At 49.8% G+C, this 25,000-nt stretch overlaps 1 protein-coding gene across 2 annotated transcripts in view; it reads left to right on the top strand.

Moving 5' to 3' along the window:
• LRGUK (leucine-rich repeats and guanylate kinase domain containing) overlaps positions 1 to 24,785 on the top strand; it is a 101,955-nt gene extending 77,170 nt beyond the window's left edge. Inside the window, exons 17-20 of one of the 2 annotated variants that reach the window (XM_015426628.1) lie at positions 3,076 to 3,164; positions 18,371 to 18,502; positions 23,382 to 23,521; positions 24,179 to 24,785. In XM_015426628.1, coding sequence (XP_015282114.1) covers positions 3,076 to 3,164; positions 18,371 to 18,502; positions 23,382 to 23,521; positions 24,179 to 24,330 — 513 coding nt within the window. In that variant the 3' untranslated portion in view covers positions 24,331 to 24,785. Of the gene's footprint in view, positions 1 to 3,075; positions 3,165 to 7,487; positions 8,183 to 18,370; positions 18,503 to 23,381; positions 23,522 to 24,178 lie in introns of those variants that run through there. The other variant, XM_015426629.1, reaches the window with a different exon arrangement.
• The last annotated feature ends 215 nt before the right edge of the window (positions 24,786 to 25,000 follow it).

Raw genomic sequence — 25,000 nt, 5'->3', positions numbered from 1 at the left:
ATGATTCTGTGATTCTAGGGTAGCCACGTTGATCCGCAGTAAGGTAAAGGTAAAGGTTCCCTTGCTCGAAAGCCAGTCGAATCCGACTCTAGGGTTGCGGTGCTCATCTCCGTTTCCAAGCCGAAGAGCCAGCGCTGTCCGAAGACGTTTCCGTGGTCATGTGGCCGGCATGACTAAACACCAAGGCGCACGGAACGCTGTTACCTTCCCACCGAAGTGGTACCTATTTATCTACTTGCAATTTCTTGCTTTCAAACTGCTAGGTTGGCAGGAGCTGGAACCAGAGACGGGAGCTCACTCCGTCATGCGGCACACTCGGGTCTCGAACTGCTGAACTACCGACCTTCCACAGCCTGCAGTTCAGCGTCTTAACCATTTGAGGCATCGCAGCTCCTTGATCCGCAGTAGAACAGCTCAATTTGAGTCCAGTAGCTCCTTAGAGATTTTTTTGGTATAAGCCTTTGAGAGTCAAAGCTCCCTTCATCGGATACAAGTTGGTTCTGATGAAGGGAGGTTTAACCCTCAAAAGCTTACACCCAACTGATCTCCAGACTACGAAGATCAGTTCCCCTGGACAAAATGGCTGCTTTGGAGGGTGGAATCTCTAGTATTATATCCTACTGAAGTCCCCTCCCCTCCCCAGGGTCAACTCCCAAATCTCCAGTGATTTCCCAACCAAGAGTCAATAACCTGAAACTAAACTCAGGGTCTAAACAAGATGCATTTAAGACTCTGGAGGACAATTTTGTGTGTTTCTGAGGGTGCTGTGTGTAGGGAGGGGGTATAAATCTGAAGAAAGCTTTTGCGGAGGAAACCCCCCCCCCTTCATTCTAGAATTATGAAGTCGTAACGCTGATTTTCGGTACAGCAGGGCCGGCAGCTGTGGAGTTATTCCCACCCCGCCTTCTGGATAAGTAAATCTCGTCCCACTTTCTGACGTCTGGAGTTACGACTCCAGATGGAGAGGAAAAGTCGAAAACCTGCCTGCTACCCATCGCCCAGCGAACGGCTTTCATTAATACTGAAAGGGGGGAACGGGATATAAAAAACGGAGCGATATTCCAGTCGCTGCCGCGCTCCGGCACTTTTAACTGCATCCCGACCTGCGAAGACTGTCCAGGATTCTTTCCACGTCACTTTATCTCCGTGCTGGAGGACACCTGGCCAGCTCAGTTTCTGCATGTCCAGCTGCTTTTCAGGGCACAAGGGGCACCGCAGACCATGTCTTTAAAATAAAATTTAATATCTGTAGGTCTATTTCCCCCCATCTACAGATACATAAATCTGTGGACTGGAGCCACGCTTACCCAAAACAGATTTTTCTGCAAACTTGGTTTGGGCAGTTAATACCCCCCAAATAAAAGCAACTACCTCTGGTGGTCGGAGGAGGTGCCCGGGAGTTGTGCGGGGGCTGACGAGAAGCAGAGGTCCATCAGTGGCTATTAGCCACAAGGTATAGATAGGAACTCTCAGTCTGGGGCAAGGGATGCTCTGTCTTCTTGGTGCTTGGTAGGGGGGCAACAATGGGAGGGCTTCTAGTTGTCCTGGCCCCACTGCTGGACCTCCCGATGGCACCTGGTATTTTTGGCCACTGTGTGACAGAGTGTTGGACTGGAGGGGCCACTGGCCTGATCCAGCATTGGCTTCTCATATGTTCTTATGAGGCTTGGAGTTCTCCCGGAATTACAGCCGATCCGCAGGCCACAGAGATCCGTTCTCCTGCAGGAAGACGGCAGCTGCAGAGGGAAAACTCTATGGTATACCACAGGCTATATGTAAAATCCCTCCTCGGATCCCCCTCTCCATGGGCCCCACTCCAAAAATCATCAGGACTCAGATCCAGCTCTTCTACTGCGGGCCAGCTCAGCTGCCCTCTATAATGCAACTACAGTGGTGTCCTTGAGCCCATACGCCCCCCCTCCCCCCCGCCACCACACTATTATCTTCCTTCCAGGTTCCTGTCTGGCTATATATAAACTTGGCATCTTTGCTTGGGACTGTTGCTTCTCAGCCAGTTATTCCCCGCCTCACCCCACCGTTCCCATAACTCTTATCGGCAAAGAGCTGACGAAAGCATTTTTCACGTGTCACAAAGGCCGGGCAAAGGAGATGGATGGAGGGACAGAGGCGGGAGGGGATTTCTGTGCTGATTTAGAGTCTTGATCAGCCCGGGGCAAATAGTGCCATCCAGAGAACTCGGTCAAAGAGTTCTATACTGAGCGTCAGATTCGATTGAGTTGACATGTCATCTCCAAAGAAGGAGAAGCCATTCAAGAGCAAAGGGCCCCTCTTTCTCACACTGCAGCCAGAGAATCGGAAAGGGTCCTTCAAAGCCATCTAGTCCAAACCCCCCCCCCCCAGCTCAATGCAGGACATTCAGAGCTAGATCATCCCAGAACCAGGAGGCAACGTCGGGGAAGGCCTCCGCCTCTCTGCCCTGTTGTTGGCCCTCCAGAGGAACTGGGTGGCCACTGTGAGAGACAGGATGCTGGACTGGATGGACCCCTGGTCTGATCCAGCAGGGCTCTTCTGATGTTCTTATGAAGGTCTCAGCATTTCTGCCCTGTTGTTAGCCGTTCAGAGGAACTGGGTGGCCACTGTGTGAGAGAGGATGCTGGACTAGATGGACCACTGGTCTGATCCAGCGGGGCTCTTCTGATGTTCTTTTGAAGGCCTCAGCCTCTGTGCCCTGTTGTTGGCTGTCCAGAGGAACTGGGTGGCCACTGTATAAGATGGGATGCTAGACTAGATGGACCAGTGGTCTGATCCAGCAGGGATCCTCTGATGTTCTTATCATGAGCGGGAGGCCTCGGCCTCTGTGCCCTATTGTTGGCCCTCCAGAGGAACTGGTTGGCCACTGTGTGAGACAGGATGCTGGACTACATGGACTATTGGCCTGATCCAGCATGGCTCTCCTTACGTTCTTATCAGGGGATGGCCTTGGCCTCCCTGCCCTGTTGTTGGCTATCCAGAGGAACTGGTTGGCCACTATGTGAGTCAGGATGCTGGACGAGAAGGATGATTGGTCTGATCTAATGGGGCTCTACTTATGTTTTTGTGGTGCTTCTCGTTCAGGAAGAGGCCTCTCTGCAAAGGCGGCAACAGATGGCTCAGCAGGGACTGATGGGGAAAGCGTCTAGCGGCTACTCCCAACTCTTTCTATGGTAAGATGCCCCGGGCCCCTTTTTTTGGTGGGGGGAGAGGCAGGATACAAACATTTGAATAAATAACATAAGGATAGCTGAAAGAACAATCATGAGTGGAAGACAGAGGAAAGGGTGATCTTGGTTTCAGAAGCCAGGAAGATCCTGTGGGGCTCTGGACAGCTCCAGAGCACAGTCCAAGTTCAGCAACCCAGTGCAGACAAGCAATCCTGGGCGACCCGGGTTCAAATCCCAACCTTTGCCGAGGAAGCGATGCTGGGTTGACCTCAGGCCCATCACAAACTCTCAGCTCGGCCAACCTCACAGGGTTGCTGTGAGGGAATGGAGGAGGCCTCCTGTGGCAGCCACGGCATGACCGCCATCGTATGGCTGTACCTCCCATGGCGTGTCAGAATTCAAAGGGTACCCAGAGACTCAAAAAGCTTGGGTATCCCTGCACTAAGGATTGTCATTAGGGATGGGCACAAACTGGGAAGATGGTGGTTCACGGTTCATTTGATTCCACGAACCATGAACTTTTGCGATCTTTCACAAACTTTTCCTGTTTCCCGAAACATTCTTGGTTCATTCAGTTCAAGAGTTTGGGAGGTGGTGGAACAGCCTCCTAATGAGCCTCCATGCACCCTCCAGTTTTGCAAAGATTGGATTTGGGATGTCTGAAGTATAGCCCCCCAAAGCAGGTACCCTCAGGAAAGCTCAGCTCTAGCCTCCCCTTAAATCAGACACACAGCAAGCAATTCTTCCTAACTTGCTGTCACAGGACAACTGACTCCTCTCTCTTCCCGCTGCAAAGTGAAAGCAGCTGAGTCAGGGTGTGGTGTACATACATACATGCATACATACATACATACATACAGGGCTCTTTTTGGGCAGGAACGCACAGAAATAGAGTTCCGGCTGGCCACACCTGGCAGGAACTCATTAGCATAATAGGCCACACCCAACAGCAGAAACTCATTAGGGTTGGCTACATTAGGGGTGTGTGGCCTAACATGCAAAGGAGTTCCTGCTCCAAAAAAAGCCCTGGGTTTTGACAACAAACAAGGTAAACAGAATAAGAAGCAAAAGGTGGGTGTGGCCGGATGACCACACTTCTGGTAACATGGGGTGTGACCTAATATGCTAATGAGCAGTGCTGTCAAGGGTGTGGCCTAATATGCTAATGAGTACCTGCTGTTGGGTGTGGCCTATTATGCTAATGAGCTGCTGCTGGCCTTTTTCTACAAAAAAGCCCTGTATACACACACACACACACACACAATTTGCTCCCACAGAGCAGAATGGGAGCTCCATAGCTCCAATCAAGCTATGGACCACTGCCATGTGTTTCTGGGGCTCTCCACAAGTCCACCCCCAGCATTACCTAGCAATTGACTGAAACGGCGCCAGGCTGTCCGGAGAACAAACCACTCTAGCGAACCAAACAAACCTCCATGGAAAAAAGGCGGTTTGTTTTTGGATCAGGGAACGACGCGACCAAATGAACCAGTTCAAAACGAGCCGCGAACCCGTCAGGTTCGTGCTTGAACCATGGTTCATTTCTCTGTTCGCTCTCATCCCTAATTGCCGTCCAGTATTTTAAAGAGACAGGCAAAAGCTCATCTGGTTGCAAAGCAGTTCACAGTCTTTCGTTGCGCAGTAATTCTACGGGGGGGGGGGGGGGGGGAGAGGTTGTCCTTACAGGAAAGATCCCCGACAAACGCTAACGACAGCGTGTAGCCTCAAAAGTTGACAGCTACTGCAAAAACCTTCCGATCTCAGGTACAATATCTTGAAACATCCACACAGCCGGCCAAGAAACTGGAGGATATCTGGGTCCAAATGAGCAGAGGAGAATGAGCCCTGACATCTTTATGCTTCTAGCGGAGATAAAGCTCCGATGTGTGAGCAGAGGATAGGAGTTCCGGACAGCAGAGTTCAGGCGCATCTTCAACACACATCTCACCAGGCCACACCCCAGTCTCATAGTGGCTGACAAACTCCTTTCCCTCCCCCTCCCCACAACAGATACCCTGTGAGGCAGGTGGGGCTGAGAGAGCTCTCTCGAGAACCGCCCTTGAGAGAACAGCTCCTATCACACACAAAGGTTTTTTTTTAAATGATCAGCACTGGAATTAGAGGTGCCAGCCCCCCACCCCCACCCCCAGCTGCTGGCGGCAGTGGGTTTTTGCCAGTTCCAGGTTTCGGAACTCCTGTAGATTTGGGGATGGGGGAGAGCTCCTGTTCAGCTCCTGCTGATTGGTGCCCCCTGGACCGTGCTCCGTACTGCGTCTTTTCTTGGCCAGCGATCTGATGCGCACATACCTGGAGACTCAACAAATGAAGGGGGTTGCAGTATGACATAAACCAACACAATAGAACTACTGCAAATAGTGCAAATCATGCAAATTCTAATTTGTATTAATGCAACAATATTGGATCCAATCCATTGTACACTTATGTTTTACAGAAAATAAGGACGTCACAAGATGAAATGAAGGCGTCAGCAGATGAAACTGGACGGACTCTCCCCCGGAGTTAACATTTGTTTCGAGGTGTCTTTTTCATACCTAAGACCTCATACAGCTGTGCATCCACATGATCACGAATCTTCCAGATTGGACTTTCCTCTGTTCCTATACGTTTTGAAGTTACTCACAAACTGATCAGCCCGGTTTTGATATTATGGCTAAGAGCTGTTTGTGAGTAACTTCAAAATGTATAGGAACAAAGGAAAGTCCAATCTGGAAGATTCGTGATCATGTGGCTGCACAGCTGCATGATGTCTTATGTATGAAAAAGACACCTCGAAACGAATGTTAACTCCGGGGGAGTTCGTCCAGTTTCATCTGCTGACGTCTTCATTTCATCTTGTGACGTCCTTATTTTCTGTAAAACATGTACAATGGGTTGGATTCAGTATTGTTGCATTAATACAAATTAGAATTTGCATGATTCATACCTGTAGACCGGCAGAAGGACCCTGGCCGCGACTGCAGCTGGAAGGGCGGTAGGGTTGCCAGGTCCCCCCCGGCCACCGATGGGGGAGTGGAGGGTAGGGTTGACAGCCCCAGGTAGGGAAACTCCTGGAGACTTGGGGGTGGAGCCTGGGGAGGACAGGGACCTCAGTGGGGTACAGTGCCATCGAGTTCACCCCATGCTCCCTCTAAGCTGTGGAGTCTTGTGAGCAAAGGTTGTACTTTGTGAGCTACTGGCATTAGTTGTAAGCGAGCGGTTTTGCTACTGCATCAATCAGTTTGCTCTGGAGCCCTCCTTCCCGAGCGAAGGCGAAAATGGGTGAGCCGGAGGCTAAAGAACTGTGAGCCGGCTCACACTAAATCAGCTTAGAGGGAACACTGAGTCCATCCTCAAGCAGTCGCTTTCTCCAGGGAGCAGTCTGAAGATGAGCTGTCATTCCGGGGGATCTCCAGGTTTGACCTGGATGTTGGCATCCCTTGCCAGAAGAAGAAGAGAGAAGAGATTGGATTTATACCCCATGGCCCTTCACTACACGAAGGAGTCTCAGAGTGGCTGACAAACTCCTTTCCCTTCCCCTCCCAATGTATAAAAACATGCCAAATAGTTGCTGGAAGTGTAGAAAGCATGTAGGTATGTTTTACCATATGTGGTGCAAAACCAAACAAAGGTTAGTGGAAAAGAGGGCCAATATTAAAACCTTTTCATAAAAAGAGGTACATGTATTTATTGATAATATCAAATTAAAACATATATAGGGGCCCAATTATAACCAATATATATAAAACATAACCATAACCAGGGCTAAAAGAGTTGACCTGACGCGTTTCGGCCGAATCGGCCTTCCTCAGAGGTCATACAAGTGTGGCTAGATGGTAAATAGTTACATTCATAAAAACACAATCAGGAATATATACAAACTATAAATTCAACAAGGACCATAAAGTAAATTGTTCAGAAGTAAAATAACCAGGCACAGGATAAATATGCACATGAAACCTTTTTAGTGCAATCACTAGCCCAGTGATTATAAAATCCACCTATGGTCCACAAATAACCTTCTTTGATTGTGTTGCCACAATATTCACAAGTAAAAAGCAGTGTGGATAAATTTTAAAATGCTGGAGCTTTATAGTAATCTGGTCATGTGATTGCACCTTACACATCGAGTATACATCGAGTATACTCGATGTGTAAGGTGCAATCACATGACCACTTAACCACGACACCAAACTGGCTGTTCTTAGAGGATTTGAGCTCTGTTTGTTTGTCTGTCAAAGGAGAGACACACACACACACACCCCGGATAAGTAAAAGCGAGAAAAGCCATAATAGATTTCTGACTTTAAAATTTTTTTTGCTTTCCAGGCTCTGCTCTCGAAAAACAGCCACCCATTTTAATTTAGAGCCGAATGGCCCCTTTTCACGGAGAACGGCTCTCTGCTCCCAGAGTTCAGCGCTGGCGGCCAAAGCGAGCAGGATGCTTCTCCGCTCAGCCACTCTGTTGCCAAGAGACAGAGAGCGGTCTTCGTCTTTGTTTTTCAAACCAAGAGCCCCGTGGCAAGCCCTGAACTTCCTTTTCCCTGCGCGTGCCTCCGCACAGAACTAATGTAACATCATTCTATTAGTTAGGGCGCTAATGGACTGCAGAGAGGCACACGCCGATAGGTCGTGTTTACTTCGAACCTAAGTGGAAACACGGGCAAGGGGAATTGCCCCGAAGGACAAACTTTGCGTAAAAAGTGCTCGGCTGTCTTGAAACAGAAGCTGCCGTCCGACGTGAGTTTCGGTTTGATTCGGCCCATGTCCTCCTAGACGCGTGCAGTGATTTCGAACCTGCAGAGCAGGGGAAATAGAGTTTGTGAAGGGTTACTGCCGCTTCAGCGAGGGAAGCCAGCCTCCAGGTGGGACCTGGAGATCCCCTAGAATTTAGGGTTGCCACCCCCCCTGATGGGGACGGGGTTCCCCCGCACTTTCAGGGCCCCCAATCTGCCACCGCCTATTTGGCCGGCAGGGGGAGCCCCGCCCTTGACCAGCCCCGTCCACGCCTGACTTGCCCGGCACAATGACATCACTCGAAGTAGACATTATCACGCAGGGGATGCTCTAGCATTTTGGGGGGAAACTCTGTGGTAACCATAAGGTCCCCCTCCCCATTACTAACGCATCCCCCACGCAACGTGCCCCATGCCATGTCACTTCCGGACGATGTCATTGCAGTGGATACACCAGAAGTCTCCAGGAAGAAGATTGGAGCCCCCTGCTGGAATGTTTTAAGCAGGGCTATTTTGGGGCAGGAAAGGGCTATTTTTGGGCAGGAATGCACAGGAACGGAGTTCCGGCTGGCTCCCAAGTTGGCCACGCCCAGCAGAAACTCATTAGCATAATAGGCCACACCCAACAGCAGAAACTCATTAGGATTGGCTACATTAGGGGTGTGTGGCCTAACATGCAAAGAGGTTCCTGCTACAAAAAAAAGGCCCTGGGTTTGGACAACAAACAAGGTAAACAGAATAAGAAGCAAAAGGTGGGTGTGGCTGGATGAGCACACTTCTGGTAACACGGGGGTGCGCCCTAATGTGCTAATGAGCTGTGCTGTCAGGGGTGTGGCCCAATATGCTAATGAGATTCTGCTGTTGGGTGTGGCCTATTATGCTAATGAGTTCCTGCTGGGCTTTTTCTACAAAAAAAAGCCCTGGTTGTAAGGACCTGTCAACCCTGCCAGAGTTACAGCTCAAACTCCAGACCACAGAGATCATTTCCCGTGGGGAAAATGGACGCTTCGGAGGTTGGGACTGTATGGCTCCGAACCTCCCTGAGGTCCCTGTCCTCCCCAGGCTCCACCCCCAAATCTCTAGGGGTTTCCCAACCTGGATCTGCCAACCCTGGCTTCAGCTGTAGCAACTCCAAGGCCTTATCCTGGTGGCCTTGACAGTCTTTACTTCCTGCAGTAAAGAAGTCACAGACGATACATTTCTGTTTGTTTGTTTCTTTTGTCCTCCTGTCAAAGCCTCAGGCAGATGTCACAGAAAGCAAAATAAGAAAAACCAAAACCCTAAAGTTTGTTCATGGTTCGTGCCTTCCCTGTTCCTTCTGCAATGGATGGAATTGAGATTGGAGACTTCCTGTTTAGGAAGGCTATGCTCAAAGGCAAGAGTCCCCAGCCTTTTTGAGCCCATGGGCACCTTTGGAATTCTGACGCAGGATGGCGGCCAATGCCACAAAATGGCTGCCGCAGGAGGCGGAGCCAGCCACAAAATGGCTGCCGCAGCCCCCCTTCAGTTGCACAGTGAGGATCCTTGCGCTGAGGTTGCAGCCTTTTTAGAATATGGACTGAAAGAAAGAAGAGAGTTTAAAAATAAATAGGGCATGGTTTCCTGTCCTGAAAAACACAAAATGCTCCACATCTTACAATAGCACTACAGATAAGGTTAGAATTTCAACAGCCAATCCACATGCAAAAGAGCCTCCCCAGGAAGGCTCCTCCATTAGCATGTCACAGCCTGGGGAACTCCTACAAGATAATGACTCAGCCCTACCCCACCTTCCTGAGTAGAAATAAATTACCTGCCTACCCTTTTTCTTCTTCTCACCTTGACACAGAGAGTACGGCATCTTTCTGTGTTATACCTGAGGGACCGCCTTTCCCCATATTTACCCCAGAGAGCACTGTGGTTGGAGTCACAAAACCGATTGACCCCCCTGGGCCCAAAAGATGCCGGGCTTGCAACTACCAGGGCCAGGGCCTTTTCAGTGGCGGCTCCCCACTGGTGGAATGAGCTCCCAGAGGAGATCAGGGCCCTGCGGGACTTTCTACAGTTCTGCAGGGCCTGTAAGATGGAGCCAGGCCTATAATTAGGAGCCGCTACTATATTAACATCATAACAACAGCTTTAACTATGGTCCTGGCCGTTGGCCCTTGACATCTAGCTGGCGCCGCCCGAGTGTTCGGAAGATCAGGAGCAAAATGATGGTGAGACCTGTGTACACTTAATGTCTGCCATCTCATAACAACTAATTTATTATGCAGCACTTTATAATCTATTATTGTTTATAATGGAACTGTTTTACATGTTTTTATGGGATTTTAATCGTTGTATCGACTAGTGTAAGGCGCCCTGAGCCTGCTGTAAAGCGGGGAGGGCGGGGTATAAGCCAAATAAATAAATAAATATACCACTCAGGATGCCAGTCACAGCTGCTGGCGAAACGTCAGGTACTACAAGGCGAAGACCACGGCCATACAGCCCGGAAAAATTACAACAACTAATGAACTCTGTCCGTGAAAGCGTTCGACAACATAAAGATCCTATTGTGCCAGTTTGGTGTAGCGGTTAGGAGCGCAGACTCTAATCTGGGAGAACCAGGTTTGATTTCCCACTCCTTCACATGCCACTGCTGGTGTGACCTTGGGTCAGTGTCAGCAAGCTGCCATTCTGTGTTCTGTGACCTCTGTGTACATATCCTTACCCTGTTGCACCCGGCTTGTTTATGCTATCCTGCTTCTGTGCTGGAATGCCTAAAATAACTACTGGTGGATGTGTGGGGGAGAAGATGCTGTAATGCTTGCCTATTGCTATCTCATGAGAACTGCACCTGTGTTTTGTCTGATGTTCTGCCTGGTTCCCATGGACTGGGCGCGCAACCGTTTCATTAGCCCGCCAGCGGGAATATTATTCATTGGATATGTACCTGTTTGAATTTCCTTTATTATGCTCGCCCTAACTGTGTATCCCCAGTTCTAACAAAGAACGTGTTTGAGTATGTCTTCAACGCTTTGAAATAAATTTTGCTTTTCTTGAAAACGTGGATTTATTCTCGATGCTTGGGGATCCAACATATTGTTAGAACTCCCTTTCTCCTATCGTTCCGAATCTGGCAAGATCATGAGCGGAGCTGAGGGAGACCTACCGAAAACGGAGGGGGATTCAGGATCGGTCCCACACACCTCCGCTCCTTTGGTGACGGCAGCCTCGCTGGAGGGTGCCGTGGGGGGAACGATTCCCCGCCGGCCTGCACATCTGTCTTGGCCGCCTCCGACCCCTTCGCACTGGGGTCCGCGGAAGACTCAACAGCAGGATGACTGGACTATGTACAACACTCAGGGCACCCGAGAGGTGTACTCCCGTCGGGGGAGCGGATTACGTGAGAGTCTGTTTGACAAGGGATTGTTCCCGGAGCCGGGGACTACCTCGGAGAAGGGGAGTTCCAAGCAAGACCTCGAGGAGTGGATGTTCGAGCCATCGGGGCCGCGAGGCCACGCAGAGGATGAGGAGGGCACCGGAGCCTTCCAAACGGAAGAGGACTATGACCCACCCCCGGACTATCGACCTCGGGACCCCATCCCGGAGGAAACCACCGGGGAACGACTGGCAGAACTGGAATACTCGGTGAGGGACTTGTTGAGGACATTCCAGGATGTAATGGAAGCTCTGCCGGGAATGATGGACGTTAGAATGGCTAATTTCCTTGACGCACACGCCGCGCAGCAACAAGTTGTCCCTGCACCGGGAGTTCCCGCACCGCAGGTGCCTGCTCAGCCGCCGACGGGACCTCCGCTGCAAGTACCGGGAGTTCCCGCGCCGCAGGTGCCTGTCCAGCCGCCGGCGGGACCGCCTCAGCAAGGGCCTGTGCAACAGCCGATGCCGGGGGGTCCGCCGGTGCCGGGTCTGCCGCCACCGATGAGGCCAATGCCAGCGGGGCCACCGGTTGGTCCGGGTCTCCCTCTCAGGGGAGTTCCGGGTCAGCTGGGACCGTTGGTACGGCCTCCATGGCCCAGACCCAAAGATCTACTGGAGGCTACCTTTGACGGCAACCCAGATGAACTCGCTTTCTTCACGGTGAGAGTGCATAAATTCGTAGAAGAGAGCCGACACCTGTTCCGAAATGAAGCTGGTCTTATTGATGTCATCTCGGCAAGACTAAAAGGAGACGCCGCCACATGGTATGTTGGACTGCACAATGACCGCGGTCCGGAACTTTTGAATTTGCGAGCATTCATGTGGGCGCTGCGGGCGAGGTTTGAAGATGTCAACGCGAGCCAAAGAGCTAAAGCGTTTCTCCGCACCTACCGCCAGAATAAGAAGTCGGTTCGCGAGTACACACTGGAATTCCACAAGCAGGCAGCAAAGCTCCGAGACTACCCTGATCATATATTGGCTGAGATGTATCGATTGGGACTCAACGCAGACATCCGAGAAACGGTTCTGAAGACTGTCAATCCTGTCTCCCTGATGGCCTGGACCCAGGAAGCTGAAAATGCAGAGGATCGGCTCACCACCATCAAACTCGACTTGGCTGCTACGACCAACAGACCCGCCGCTGCCAGTGCCTCCAGACCCAAGACTCAACGCCTGTCGGAATCGGCACGAGAACTACGTATGAAGATGGGGCTCTGTCTCAAGTGCGGGGAGAAGGGGCATTTCGCTGTGGATTGTGGCAGCCGTCAGGTAAAAGACAAGCCGCCTACTCCAAGCCCGAAGACACCGCTGACGGGGAAGAAGGGGATGGCTAAACCGCGTTTCTCCAAAGCTCTGCAGGCGGCCCAAGGCCTGGAGGGAATCGAACCGTCTGCTGCCGAGTCAGAAGAGGAGGTGGTGGCTGAAACGGCGGAAAACGACAACGGCCTGTTGTGAGAGGCGCAAAACGACACGGCCATTCTAGCTCTGCGCCCAAGGTGGTGAGAGAAACCCCTTCCCTGTTTTTCGTGACTGTCTCGTTAATGAATCCGCTCCTGGGGACCCACGTTAGGGTGAGAGCGTTGATTGATTCTGGGTGTGGGAGGGATCTCATCAGCCCTAGAGTGTTATTGGCACTGGAAGCGGGGATAGTCCCCTTGAAGTCTCCCATCATTTTTACCCAAATGGATGGGGCACCCATGGAACCTTGTACACACGAGACTATGGCTTTGCGGTTGGGGGCTGGCGATCATTGGGAATCCAGATCCTTCATTGTTACCCCTAAATCGCAGTTTGACTTAGTACTGGGGAGTCCCTGGTTGTTTACCCATGACCCTTACATCTTGTGGGAAGAAGGGGTTGTCAAATTTGTGTCGGCTAAATGTGTAGATCACTGCTGGTTGGACTCGTGGGGGGACCAGCCGACCGCACAGTTCCCCTGCGGCGCTTTGCAGCCGGAAGAGTTAGCTTCTTTGCCTCGAGAGTATAGAGACTTGGCGAAAGTGTTTGGCGAAGATGAAGCTAACGAATTGCCCCCCCATCGCTCTACTGACTGTGCTATTGAACTTTTGCCTGACTGTAAATTACCTAAAGGTAAAATCTATGCGATGGGGCCGGCTGAGAAAGTTGAACTGCGGAACTTTATTGATAAAAACTTAGCCCGAGGTTTCATTCGCCCGGCTTCCTCCCCTTTCGCCGCGCCTGTACTTTTCCGAAAGAAGAAAGACGGGGGGCTTAGATTGTGCACTGATTATAGGGGTCTGAACGCTGTTTCTTTGTCCAATGCCTACCCCCTCCCGCTAATCAAGGACTTGGTAGCTGAGGCCACCAAGGGCAAAATCTTCTCGAAACTTGACCTCCGAGATGCATATTTCCGTGTGCGCATTCGGGAGGGGGATGAAAGTAAGACTGCATTTAATACCCCTTTGGGGCAGTTTGAGTACCTCGTTATGCCCTTCGGGCTTCAAGGGGCTCCGGGGGTCTTCATGAACCTAATCAATGAGGTCCTACATGAGTTCTTGTTCAAAGGAGTGGTCCTTTACCTTGATGACGTGTTGCTGTACTCTCAGGACCTCCCGTCGCATATTAAATTGGTGCGCCAGGTCCTTAAGCGACTTTATGAACACCACCTGTTTGCAAAGCTGTCAAAATGTGAATTCCACAAGACATGCATTGACTTTTTGGGTTATCGCATCTCTGGGGGGAAGGTGGAAATGGACCCTGCTAAAATACAGGCTGTACTTGACTGGGAACCCCCCAGGACCCGCAAACAATTGCAAATGTTCCTCGGATTCGCCAATTTTTATAGAAATTTCATCCAGAATTTCGCTCAAATTGCCCTTCCTCTGACTGATTTGCTAAAGACCAAGGGGAAGGGGTTTGATGCTACGAAACCAGGCGCCCCGCTTAAATGGTCCCCTGCTTGCGCAGAGGCTTTTGAGAAACTTAAACTGATGTTCACCTCTGAGCCAGTGCTGGCGCGCCCTGATGAAACTAAAAAATTCATTGTCCAAACTGATGCCTCGGATGTGGCAATGGGGGCCGCTATTTTGCAAGAAGGGGAAGATGGTCGTTTACACCCCCTCGCATTTGTGTCTAAAAAGTTTTCTGACGCTGAACGAAACTGGGGGATTTGGGAGAAGGAGGCATCAGCGATCCGGCTGGCTCTCTCCACTTGGAGGCAGTGGTTGGAGGGGGCGCAACTGCCATTTGAAGTCTGGACTGACCATAAAAATCTGGAAATGCTGAAATCCCCCCGTTCTCTCAACGCTAAACAACTTCGTTGGGCGGACTTCTTTGCTAAGTTTCGATTCACTCTTCGTCATTTCCCTGGGACGGCTAATTCCCTGGCTGACGCGCTCTCACGCCTCCCACAACATGACAGTCAGCGTGAAATCATCATGGACTCTGTTTTTTCCCCCTCCCACCTGGGGGGGGCTGTGGTCACCCGTGCGCAAGCGCGCTCGATTCCGCGCTCTGATGAAACTTCGCCTTCCCTTTTCCCTGGGGGGGGGGGGGCTGGGTCCAGAAATATATGTCTGCTTTTACTGCTGATGATGATGCCTCCCTGAAAGCGTTGCCAGATTGTGTCCGTAGCCCTGAAGGTCTGATTTATTCTGGAGACAAACTGTATGTGCCTATTTCAATGAGGAGGGAGGTGATGGAGTCTGCTCACGGTTCGAAACTGGCAGGGCATTGGAGTTTTGTTAAATCTCTGCAACTCATCCGCAGACAGTTCTGGTGGCCACAGATGCGCAAAGACCTCTTGACTTTTGTTCGGTCCTGCCAAACCTGTGCCTTGACTAAACCCAGAGTGGGCAAGCCTCCTGGTCTTCTGCAGCCACTCCCTACCCCATCGAGACCGTGGGAAGTGGTGTCCATGGACTTTATTACTGACCTCCCTGCGAGCAAAGGGAACACTGTTATTTGGGTGGTTGTTGATTTATTTTCTAAGCAAGCTCATTTTGTGCCTTTTCCTTCCTTGCCTACAGCTCAGAGGTTGGCGAAATCGTTTATGTCTCACGTGGTGAAAATTCATCAATTACCTGCTAAATTAATTTCTGACAGGGGGACCCAATTTGTTTCTAAGTTTTGGAGGGAACTTCTTTCCATTTTAGGGGTGGAACAAGGGCTCAGCAGCGCGTATCATCCTGAGACTGACGGACAAACAGAACGAGTTAATCAGACCCTGGAGCAATATCTTCGTTGTTTTACTAATTATCAACAGAATGATTGGTGTGAATTGTTGCCTCTTGCTGAATATTGTTATAACAATACTGTCCATAGCTCCACGGGCATGTCTCCTTATAAAGCTGTCTCTGGTTACGACAGCCCCCCCCTCCCTTTCCTGGAGGGGATGGGCCAACGTCCTGTGGGGGATGCTGATACATGGTGTATGTCCTTGCAAAATGCATGGCCTCTGCTATGCCAAACGCTTGACGCAGCCAAGGCTGCTTACAAGACCCAGGCAGACAAGGGTAGGGTGGTGGGGTTTGATCTGAAACCTGGGGATCTTGTGTATGTCTCGACCAAGAACATTAAGATGCTGCGACCTAGCAGGAAATTGGGGTGGAAGTTCATTGGTCCATTCAAAGTGCGTAAAGTCATAAATAATGTGGCGGTTGATGTTGTTTTGCCTAAGAATTTACGTGCTCTGCATTCTGTTTTTCACATGAGCCTGTTGAAGAAGGATCCTGGCCCGTCTCCCTGGAGACCAGCAGTTACTCCTCCTCCACCTGTCATTTTGGAAGGGGATGAACATTTTGAGATCGCTGATATCCTTGATTGTAAATTGAAACGTGGTAAACTCTGGTACCTTATCGAATGGGTTGATTTCGGTCCCCAGCACCGCGAATGGGTGGAAGAAGGGGATATTCGGGCCCCTTACCTGATCCGTAGTTTCCACAAGAGGTTCCCGGACAAACCGGGAGGTCTCCCGCCCAGCCCGGGAGATCTCCCGCCCGACCCGGGAGGTGTGTTTTAAGTGTATTTTAAGGGGGGCAGTATGTCAGCAAGCTGCCATTCTGTGTTCTGTGACCTCTGTGTACATATCCTTACCCTGTTGCACCCGGCTTGTTTATGCTATCCTGCTTCTGTGCTGGAATGCCTAAGATAACTACTGGTGGATGTGTGGGGGAGAAGATGCTGTAATGCTTGCCTATTGCTATCTCATGAGAACTGCACCTGTGTTTTGTCTGATGTTCTGCCTGGTTCCCATGGACTGGGCACGCAACCGTTTCATTAGCCCGCCAGCGGGAATATTATTCATTGGATATGTACCTGTTTGAATTTCCTTTATTATGCTCGCCCTAACTGTGTATCCCCAGTTCTAACAAAGAACGTGTTTGAGTATGTCTTCAACGCTTTGAAATAAATTTTGCTTTTCTTGAAAACGTGGATTTATTCTCGATGCTTGGGGATCCAACAGTCAGTCACAAGTTATCGCGGAGCTGTTCTCTCAAGAGCAGTCATTAAAAGAGCTCTCTCAGCCCCACCTACCTCACAGGGTGTCTGTTGCGGGGAGGGGAAGGGAAAGGAGATTGTAAGCCGCTCTGAGACTCGAGTGAAGGACGGGGTATAAATCCAATCTTCTTCTTCCTCCTCCACCCCCCACAATCCTAATTCAAACGAAATACCATAAGAAAACAAATCAGTCGGCTTCCTGACACTATGAATAGAATATTAATTTTTCATTGGGTTAAATGACAGTAAATGAAAAGGGACAGGACTCTTAAAGAATAAATTTTGCTTACGATTTGCACCATGCTGATTGAAACAGGATACAGTGCAAAAAAAAAAAACCCAACAAGCAAGAAGAATGAGAAAGATTCCCTGGCCAAGGGACCTCACCAGAATACTTTCTCCAACCTGCTTGGCCCCAAAGTTTTGGCAAAGATCACTGCAAAGCCTGGATGGCTGCTTTGTGAATGGGGAAATTCGGATTTTTCTCCAGCCGCTCAGCAGCCATCTTCCCTGAGACTGTCTCTGCACTGGCCATTTCCACCCCCACCCCCACAACAGGAGGATTTAAATGTTTTCAGTTGGCACTAGAATCTCATTATGTGTGCACCAGGTTCTCTGAATTCCCAGCTTTCTTTTTAAAAAAGTAACTCTCTAGCCTTTTCCATTGTGGAGATATAAGGGGATGATGTGCCTATCTACACAATGGAAATGGCTAGAGACTTACTTAAAAAAAGAAGAAGACGACAATGACCACTGGGAATTCAGTAGGGTTACCAAGTCGTTGCAGTCGCCACAGCGGGGGACTCCCGGGCGGCGACTGGAGCGCGCGCCGCACGCACGTCACCCGGAAGTGACGTTAGGACGCTGGGCACGCTGGGGGCGGGGCCACGACCCTCTGAGGAAAAAACCATAGAGTTTTCCCGCGTGGGTCCGCGCCCCCGCCCCAGTGTGCTCGGCGTCCTAACGTCACTTCCTGGTGACGCGCACATCGGGGCGGGGTTCCCCCCGGGGCCCGATCTGCCAGTGGCGGGGAATGGGCCTCTGGGGTGGGGGTTTCCCCACCCCCCAGGGGGACTTGGCACCCTAGAATTCAGAGAACCTAATACACAAGGGCCCCTGGAATTTTGTACCCTCCTCCTGGTGGCCTGGCCATCCCTCCCACTCCACTGCTGTTCATGGCCCTGGATGCAAGGCCTGATAGGAAATTCCACAATCCAACGGGGCTGATGTCCCTGTCGAATTGTTGAGCAGCTTTTGGGCTTGATGAAACGCCCACCCCCCATTCATATTGTGGGGAGTGGGGGGGCTATAATTAGCCCACATGTGGGTTAAGGCAAGGGCGTCACAGAAGGAGATGGGCTTTGAGGAGGGAATGAAGGAAAAGAGGGACAGATTCCAGGTTTACTGGGCAGACAGGGTGAAGGGGTAGGGCTATTTATAGGGGGGGGGTTCCTTCGGGTTTTTGAGAGCAGTGGAATCCGGGGAGCAAGACTGGAACGGGGAGTATCGTGACGCTGGGCTATCAGGGTCGTACAGCGAGTGGGTTCCTTCCACCAGCACCTCCACCCTGTATTTATGCGTGTCTTGAAATCTGTCTGCATCTCATTCCAGGGACGGCACCAGCCCCGCACTGGCAGCCGGCACGTATCTGGAGCCCGCCTCTGGCACCCCCCGAGGCAGCCTCAGTCCGCAGCACGCTGGCTCCTCAGACCGCAGCCTCCAGCCTGCCAGCCCTGGCCAAAGGTGGGTCCCGTTTCGAACAAACACCAGTTTCCTTGTTGTCCCCGCCTTTGTTTAAGGAGTGGGAGGCAGAGGGTCTCTAGCGTCTACCTGGCAGGTGTGCATGGCTCCTAATCCGTCCAATGTTTGGGCGGGGCGAGGCGGGGCTCGTTTCATCCACTGCCCCTTTCAAAGGAGTGGCCCTTTTAGCGAGACAAGAAGTCACTGAACCATCGAATCGTAGAATTGGAAGGGACCTCCAGGGTAATTTAGTCCAACCTTCTGCACAATGCAGGACATTCACAAATACCTCCCCCCCCACACACACACACAGTGACCCCTGCTCCATGCCCAGAAGATGACAAAAAAACCCTCCAGGTTCCCTGGCCAAACTGGCCTGGAGAAAAATTGCTTCCTGGCCCCAAAGTGGAGATCGGCATTTCCCTGGGCGAGTGAGAAAGGGCCACGAGAACTAAGCCCCGAGGCAACCCTTCCTGCCCTCCCTTCTCACGATCTGCCTCAGTTCACAGAATCAAGTAATATATGAGAGACCTCCTAGTTGATACAAGTTATAGAAACATCCAGGGAAACGTTTTGTATATAATGCAATAGATACTATATTGAAATCTTATACAAAGTGTAAATTAATTTTTAAAGTGCTTAATTCATAAATTCATAAAATACCACCTATTAATTCATACATAAGGATCAATATATTAATGAAGCTTCTGGCTTGAGTCTTCATTTCGCTCCTAGACATAAGCTTTGATAAGCAGAGAGAAAAAAAACCTTGGAAAACAAAAGAGACAACACTCACTAAATGCAAAATGTTGAATAAGAGAATTTGCTCCTGAGGAAGTCATAAGAGAATTTACTTCTGAGGAAGTCTAGGAGCAAAACAAAGACTCAAGCCGGAAGCTTCATTAATATATTGTTGTATTGCGACACCAGATTCAAATGATCATCACTGTTAACATGTCAAGGTCAGACGCTGCCAATGCCCGCCGTCGCCCGCGAACAGCACTAGCACTTTACGCTCTGTTTTAAAAGTGTATTGCTGTGGTTCTGTTTAACTTTGTGTTCTGGTGTTTAATATGTTTTATGTAAGTCGCCCCAAGCCTGCCTCAGCAGGGAGGGCAGGATACAAAATAAATAAATAAATAAGAATCTTTTCTAGCTCCTTCCTGGCTGCCCTTCCTGGCCTCAGCCTCCTCCTGATTTCGTGGTTCAAGTCTCCCTTTTGGGTTTTTTATTTATTTATTTATTTTATTAGTTTGATTTATATCCCACCCTCCCTCACAAAGGCTCAGGGCGGCTCACATGCGGCAAAGCCAAGTGCAAATACAATACAGTATATAATAAATAAAACATTTTAAATCACAATAAAACCCTCCAATAATACGGTGCTATACCTATATATGGTTGATGACAGAACCAAGAAATAGAAAATCCTGAGCAATTGCAGTTCCTTTTTCACCAACCTTAAAGTTGTGTAATTCCCCAGCAGTTATTACTTTTTTCCCCCATCCCCCTAGGGGGAGGTTTTTATTGATTTTTTTGCAGACTACAAAACTACAACAGAAAATATGGGGAAGGGAACTACATCTAGGGAAAAAAGAAAAAGACCCACAACTAACTAAAAACCCAAGAGTAGGAGATCAATACATCAGCTTATCACGATGCTATTTTCAAAATGCTACTAATAATACAATGAATTTAGTTGGTTATGCTAGATTAATTATCATTTAACCATCCCTTTAACTGTTTAAAGAAGTTCCCAGAGCATCCCCAAGTTATTTCAACATTTTTTCGGGCACAAATCAGAGTCCTTCAGCCCTTATTTATTCTTATCTTTTCTAATCCTCCGTTTATATGAGCTTTTGGGGGCAGCCGCCCCTTTTTCAGAGGGGGAATCCACGTCCGAAGACCCCAAACCCAACTCACCATCAGATTTGCTTTCTTCTTCCTCCCCTTTGCCCTCATCTGGTTCCCTAAGCTGTGTTCGCAGAAATTCACATGCTTTGAAACAGAGTCAATCTTTTCTTTTTTGTCGTGGAGCTTGAAAATGACGCCTTCTGGGATTAACCATCTGTAACTGATGCCATTTGTTTGTAAGAAAAGGATTAATTCTTTATAGTTCTTTCTCTTCTGCCTTATTTCAAATGGAGTGTCTTTTAAAATCCTGATATTATTGTCCCCAATTTTCAAGGGTGTTCCCGAAGTTGTTTTCAAAATAGCATCTCTCACATGTCTCTTCGAGAATCTGACCACTATTTCCCCAGGCAGATTATTTTTCTTGATGTACGATGAATAGGACCTGTAGACCACATCCATCTCGCTGCAAAGGTATTCCACTGTTGATCTGTCATTGGGGCTATTGCTTCACTCAACCGTTGCTTCAGATTCTCTCCTTTAAATTCCGGGACTCCTTGAAACCGTAGGACCAAATTTGCTTTATCCATTTGTAACTGTAAGAGTTTTGACTCTTCCGTAGCTTGCTTCATTTGCAGCTTTTGCACCTTTTTCTTAACTTTTTTAGTAGTGACGTCCATTTCCTTCACCTTCTCTCCCATTTACTCTGTTGCTTTTAAGGATTGAGTCAGTTGCATCTGCTGCGCTGCCAAACTCTGCCCGATTGTTGACAGTTGTTGTTTAATACCAGTGATCTCATCCAGCAAGGGGCACAGGGAGTCAGCCAAGAGTTTTGAGAGCTCAGTGACCTCATCCGTTCGAGGACTGCCCCCTAGTTTTGGTTTCAACAGCTTTTCTTTCTCTGGTTGCTTCCCCGCCATCTTTTTGGATTTGTTTACTTTTCAAAAAAGTTGCTAAAGTCTCTGATATTTGCCCGAACGCTTTTCTGCGCTCTGGTAAGAGTCGCGTATGTTTCCGCTCCCCCCTCTTTCGTCCATGTTTCATCTGTGCGTTTGGGAGGGACCCCTCCCCCGCTCACTTTCCCATCGCTCTTTAGGAGGGGAAGCTTCTTTTTATATCTTCATGCTCGCTTCAACCCGACTCACAGTTCGTTGTTGGCCATTCGGCCTCGCTCGTCAACATTTATTTTGTCCGATCTCCAACGCTTGTCCCGGTCAGCAGCACTCGTACCATGCAGTCACTCAATGGCAGGACCCTTGGGGCGGAGGGGCGCCTCAATTATCCGGCTTTCGGCCATCGAAGAGGTCGCCCCTCAAAAGCCCCCTGGCTGGGAGCCTTTTACCAAGGCTCCGGGGGGGTTGCGACCCGTCGGACCCTCTCCCACATGCTGGTGTGCAGTTTACATCCCCGGGACGTCTGGGAGATGTGTCTGCCTGCGTGTCGGCATAAACCAGAAGCCAGCAGTTATTACTTTTGTTGCCCGTGTTTGCATGGTTTTAATTAGCCAGCTGCGACAGTTTTGCACACCAGCCCGACTTGCATCTGCCGTTCTTGCACTGGAAAGAACAGAAAGGTGCAGCTGAGCCGGAGTGTTAATCGGCTGCGGGGTGGTGGTGGGGGGAGGATTAGGTGTCAGCCATCAGCTCTGTTAAAGAGTTGACGCTTGCGTCAAGAGGAGGCTGTGAAGAACTGTGATGTTCTCACACTCCTTTGTGTGTGTTTATGGGGAGGGGGATAATGTATGTGCCTTTCCACCGTGCCACATTAAGACGTTTTAACTCTACAAACGTTTGCGTTTAACGCTCTTAATGACCTCGTGGGAAATCAGGCATGAGCCAGGCAGAACAAGCAAAGCAAACTGCTTAGCAGTGGCTGGGCCTGCCCTTGAAGGTGACGAACTTCCCTGTGAATAGGGTTAGCCGGTTTAGAGAAATTCCTGGAGATTTGGGGCGGGTGGAACCTGGGGAGGGCGGGTTTTAGGGAGGGGAAGGACTTCAGTGGGACCTAATGCCGTATGTTTCATGTAAGCCGCCCTGAGCTCGCCTTGGCGGGGAGAGCGGGGTATAAATCGAACAAACAAACAAATAAATGTAGTCCAGTTTCCAAAGTGGCCATTTTTCTCCAGGACCACGGATCTCTGTAGCCTGGAGTTTAGCTATAATCCCAGGAGATCTCCGGGCCTCCCCTGGCTGTTAGTACAAAAACTGAGGGTCACAGTGTTAGGAAGATATGGAAAAATATATGACTGTTCAGTTGTTAGCAGTTCAGATGCTATCCATGTGTTGGTGCTAGTGGTGGCTCCTAATCGAAGGCCTGGTGGAAGAGCTCCGTTTTACAGGCCCTGCGGAGGCGTGGTGGAAGAGCTCCGTTTTACAGGCCCTACCTCACAGGGTGTCTGTTGTGGGGAAGGGAAGGGAAAGGAGATTGTAAGCCGCTCTGAGACTCCTGTGAATAGTGAAGGGTGGGGTATAAATCCAATCTCTTATTATTATTATTTTACCTCACAGGGTGTCTGTTGTGGGGAGGGGAAGGGAAAGAAGTTTGTAAGCCGCTCTGAGACTCCTTTGGGTAGTGAAGGGCGGGGTATAAATCCAATCTCTTATTATTATTATTTTACCTCACAGGGTGTCTGTTGTGGGGAGGGGAAGGGAAAAGGGATTGTAAGCCGCTCCGAGACTCCTTCGGGTAGTGAAGAGCGGGGTATAAACCCAATCTGTCCTTCTCTCTTTTTCTTCTGTCTGGTTCTGGATGCTGTAATACCAAAGAACGCCAACAAGATTTAGAAATATCTACCATTATGCAGATAAAAATCACTTGTGCCAATGAAGACTGAACCCAACTATTTCAGCCAGTCAGTATCCAGATATTAACAAGGTCAATTCTGATTACAGTTGTTTGGCTAACCACTGAGTCACAGCCCCGCTCACTGGCTTTCACATTTGAAAATAACCAGACTTAGCAGAGTATGTGGTGGGCTTTTCCTTTAGAAAAAATATTTTTTGTTAATAGAGCCATGTGTTCCATTTTTTAGCACCAAAGACTCACGATCTCCAGCTCGGGTATCCCACGGCTCATCGGGCGTAGTGTTTTCATCCAGCAGTTCGTCCGGCAAGACAGTCCTCAGTGTTTCACCAGGCGACGTGGCCGATGGCGAACACGTGGATGGAAAAGGTAAGAATGAATGATAAGATCCGCAGGGTCGGGTGGGCTACAGGCTCTTTCAGGCGACGACGGATGTAACTTTTTTATAGAACGGTGGGGTCAGTTTGGAAATGCCGTCACTGCATTTTAATTCAGAGAAGAAGAAGAGATTGGATTTTATACCCCGCCACTACCCAATGGAGTCTCAGAGTGGCTTACAAACTCCTTTCCCTTCCCCTCCCCACACCCTGCTTATAATTATTGTGACTTAGAGACGTTTGGATGGATGCTGATAGTTTCACAATTGAACTTTTCCCCAAAAAAGGGATTACATGCAGATTAGAAGCTGGACACGTTTCTAGTCCCATATCTGCAACTCACATGGCAGGATAGTCTATCAGCTAATGGGTCCAGCAGCATCTTAGAGACCAAGAAGATTTCCGGAGCATGAGGTTTTGAGAGTCAAGCTCCCTTCATCAGATTCGAAAACTCCAAAATCTTGTTGGTCCCTAAGGTGCTACTGGACTCAAATCCAGCTCTTCTACTGCAGACCAACATGATTACTCTCTGACAGGATTAGATAGTAAGTCTGCCAGGTAGGAGGCGGCCTTAAAGCACTCCTCTCTGTAGGGGGTTCACACTCCTCCTTTCAGAACTAAGCCTGGATTTCATTTTTCTCTCTTTCAGAGCTGGACGTTCCTCCCGTCATCAAAGAGAAGAAGCCACCGAAATCCAAGACTGCCTCCCCTCGCCTTCCCCAAGTCACCATCCGGCCGGGGTCCAACACCAAAGCCGTGCTCCCTCCCATCCCGTCGGGACAGAAAAAGACAAACCCGTAGTGGGGCCGCTACACCTTTCCCCAGCTGCCTCGCTCGTAGTTGTCCCCCTCCGGTCTGTCCCCCTCCACGAAAAATCTGCACGAAACTTCTCCATTCCTGATGGCCCAGGGTGGATTAGTCTCTCCTGGAACACAGGTCCTGATCTGCTTGGAACATCTCTTGGGTGGAGCAGGCCACGCATAAGAGGTGCAGAATCCCTTGGCGAGGGGAGAACGTGGCTACGCCTAACAAAGATTAGCACCTTCGTTTTCCTAGTAGCGCGAAATATTCGTCCGCCCTCCTTTGGAAAGGTCCGAAGTTGCCCTTTAGGCACCCGTGGCTTCCCTGTAGCTGTTTCAAGGCCGGGGGCATCTGGGTTGGGGATTGGCTTGTGTTGTATAGACTGACGATTTTTGTAGTGCTACGTTTTTCCCTGAAGGATGAAACGGTTTATTGTGTTTCTATAAAGTAACAGAATAGCCCACCTGGCTGCTGTATTTTTCACCCGTAGAATCACAGAGTCGGAAGGAGCCATGCAGGACATCTCATCCAACCCCCAGCTCAGTGCAGGATCAGCCTAGAGCATCCCTGACAAGGGTTTGTCCAGCCGCTGCTTCAAGACGGCCAGGGAGGGGGAGCTCACCACCTCCCCAGGCAGCCCATTCCACTGTTGCACAACCAGGGGTCATTT

This window comes from Gekko japonicus, unplaced genomic scaffold (genome assembly GCF_001447785.1).
Source record: "Gekko japonicus isolate JY-2015 unplaced genomic scaffold, Gekko_japonicus_V1.1 scaffold1982, whole genome shotgun sequence".
Classification (NCBI taxonomy): Eukaryota; Metazoa; Chordata; class Lepidosauria; order Squamata; family Gekkonidae; genus Gekko; species Gekko japonicus.
This window is presented reverse-complemented; position numbering and strand designations above follow the sequence as displayed.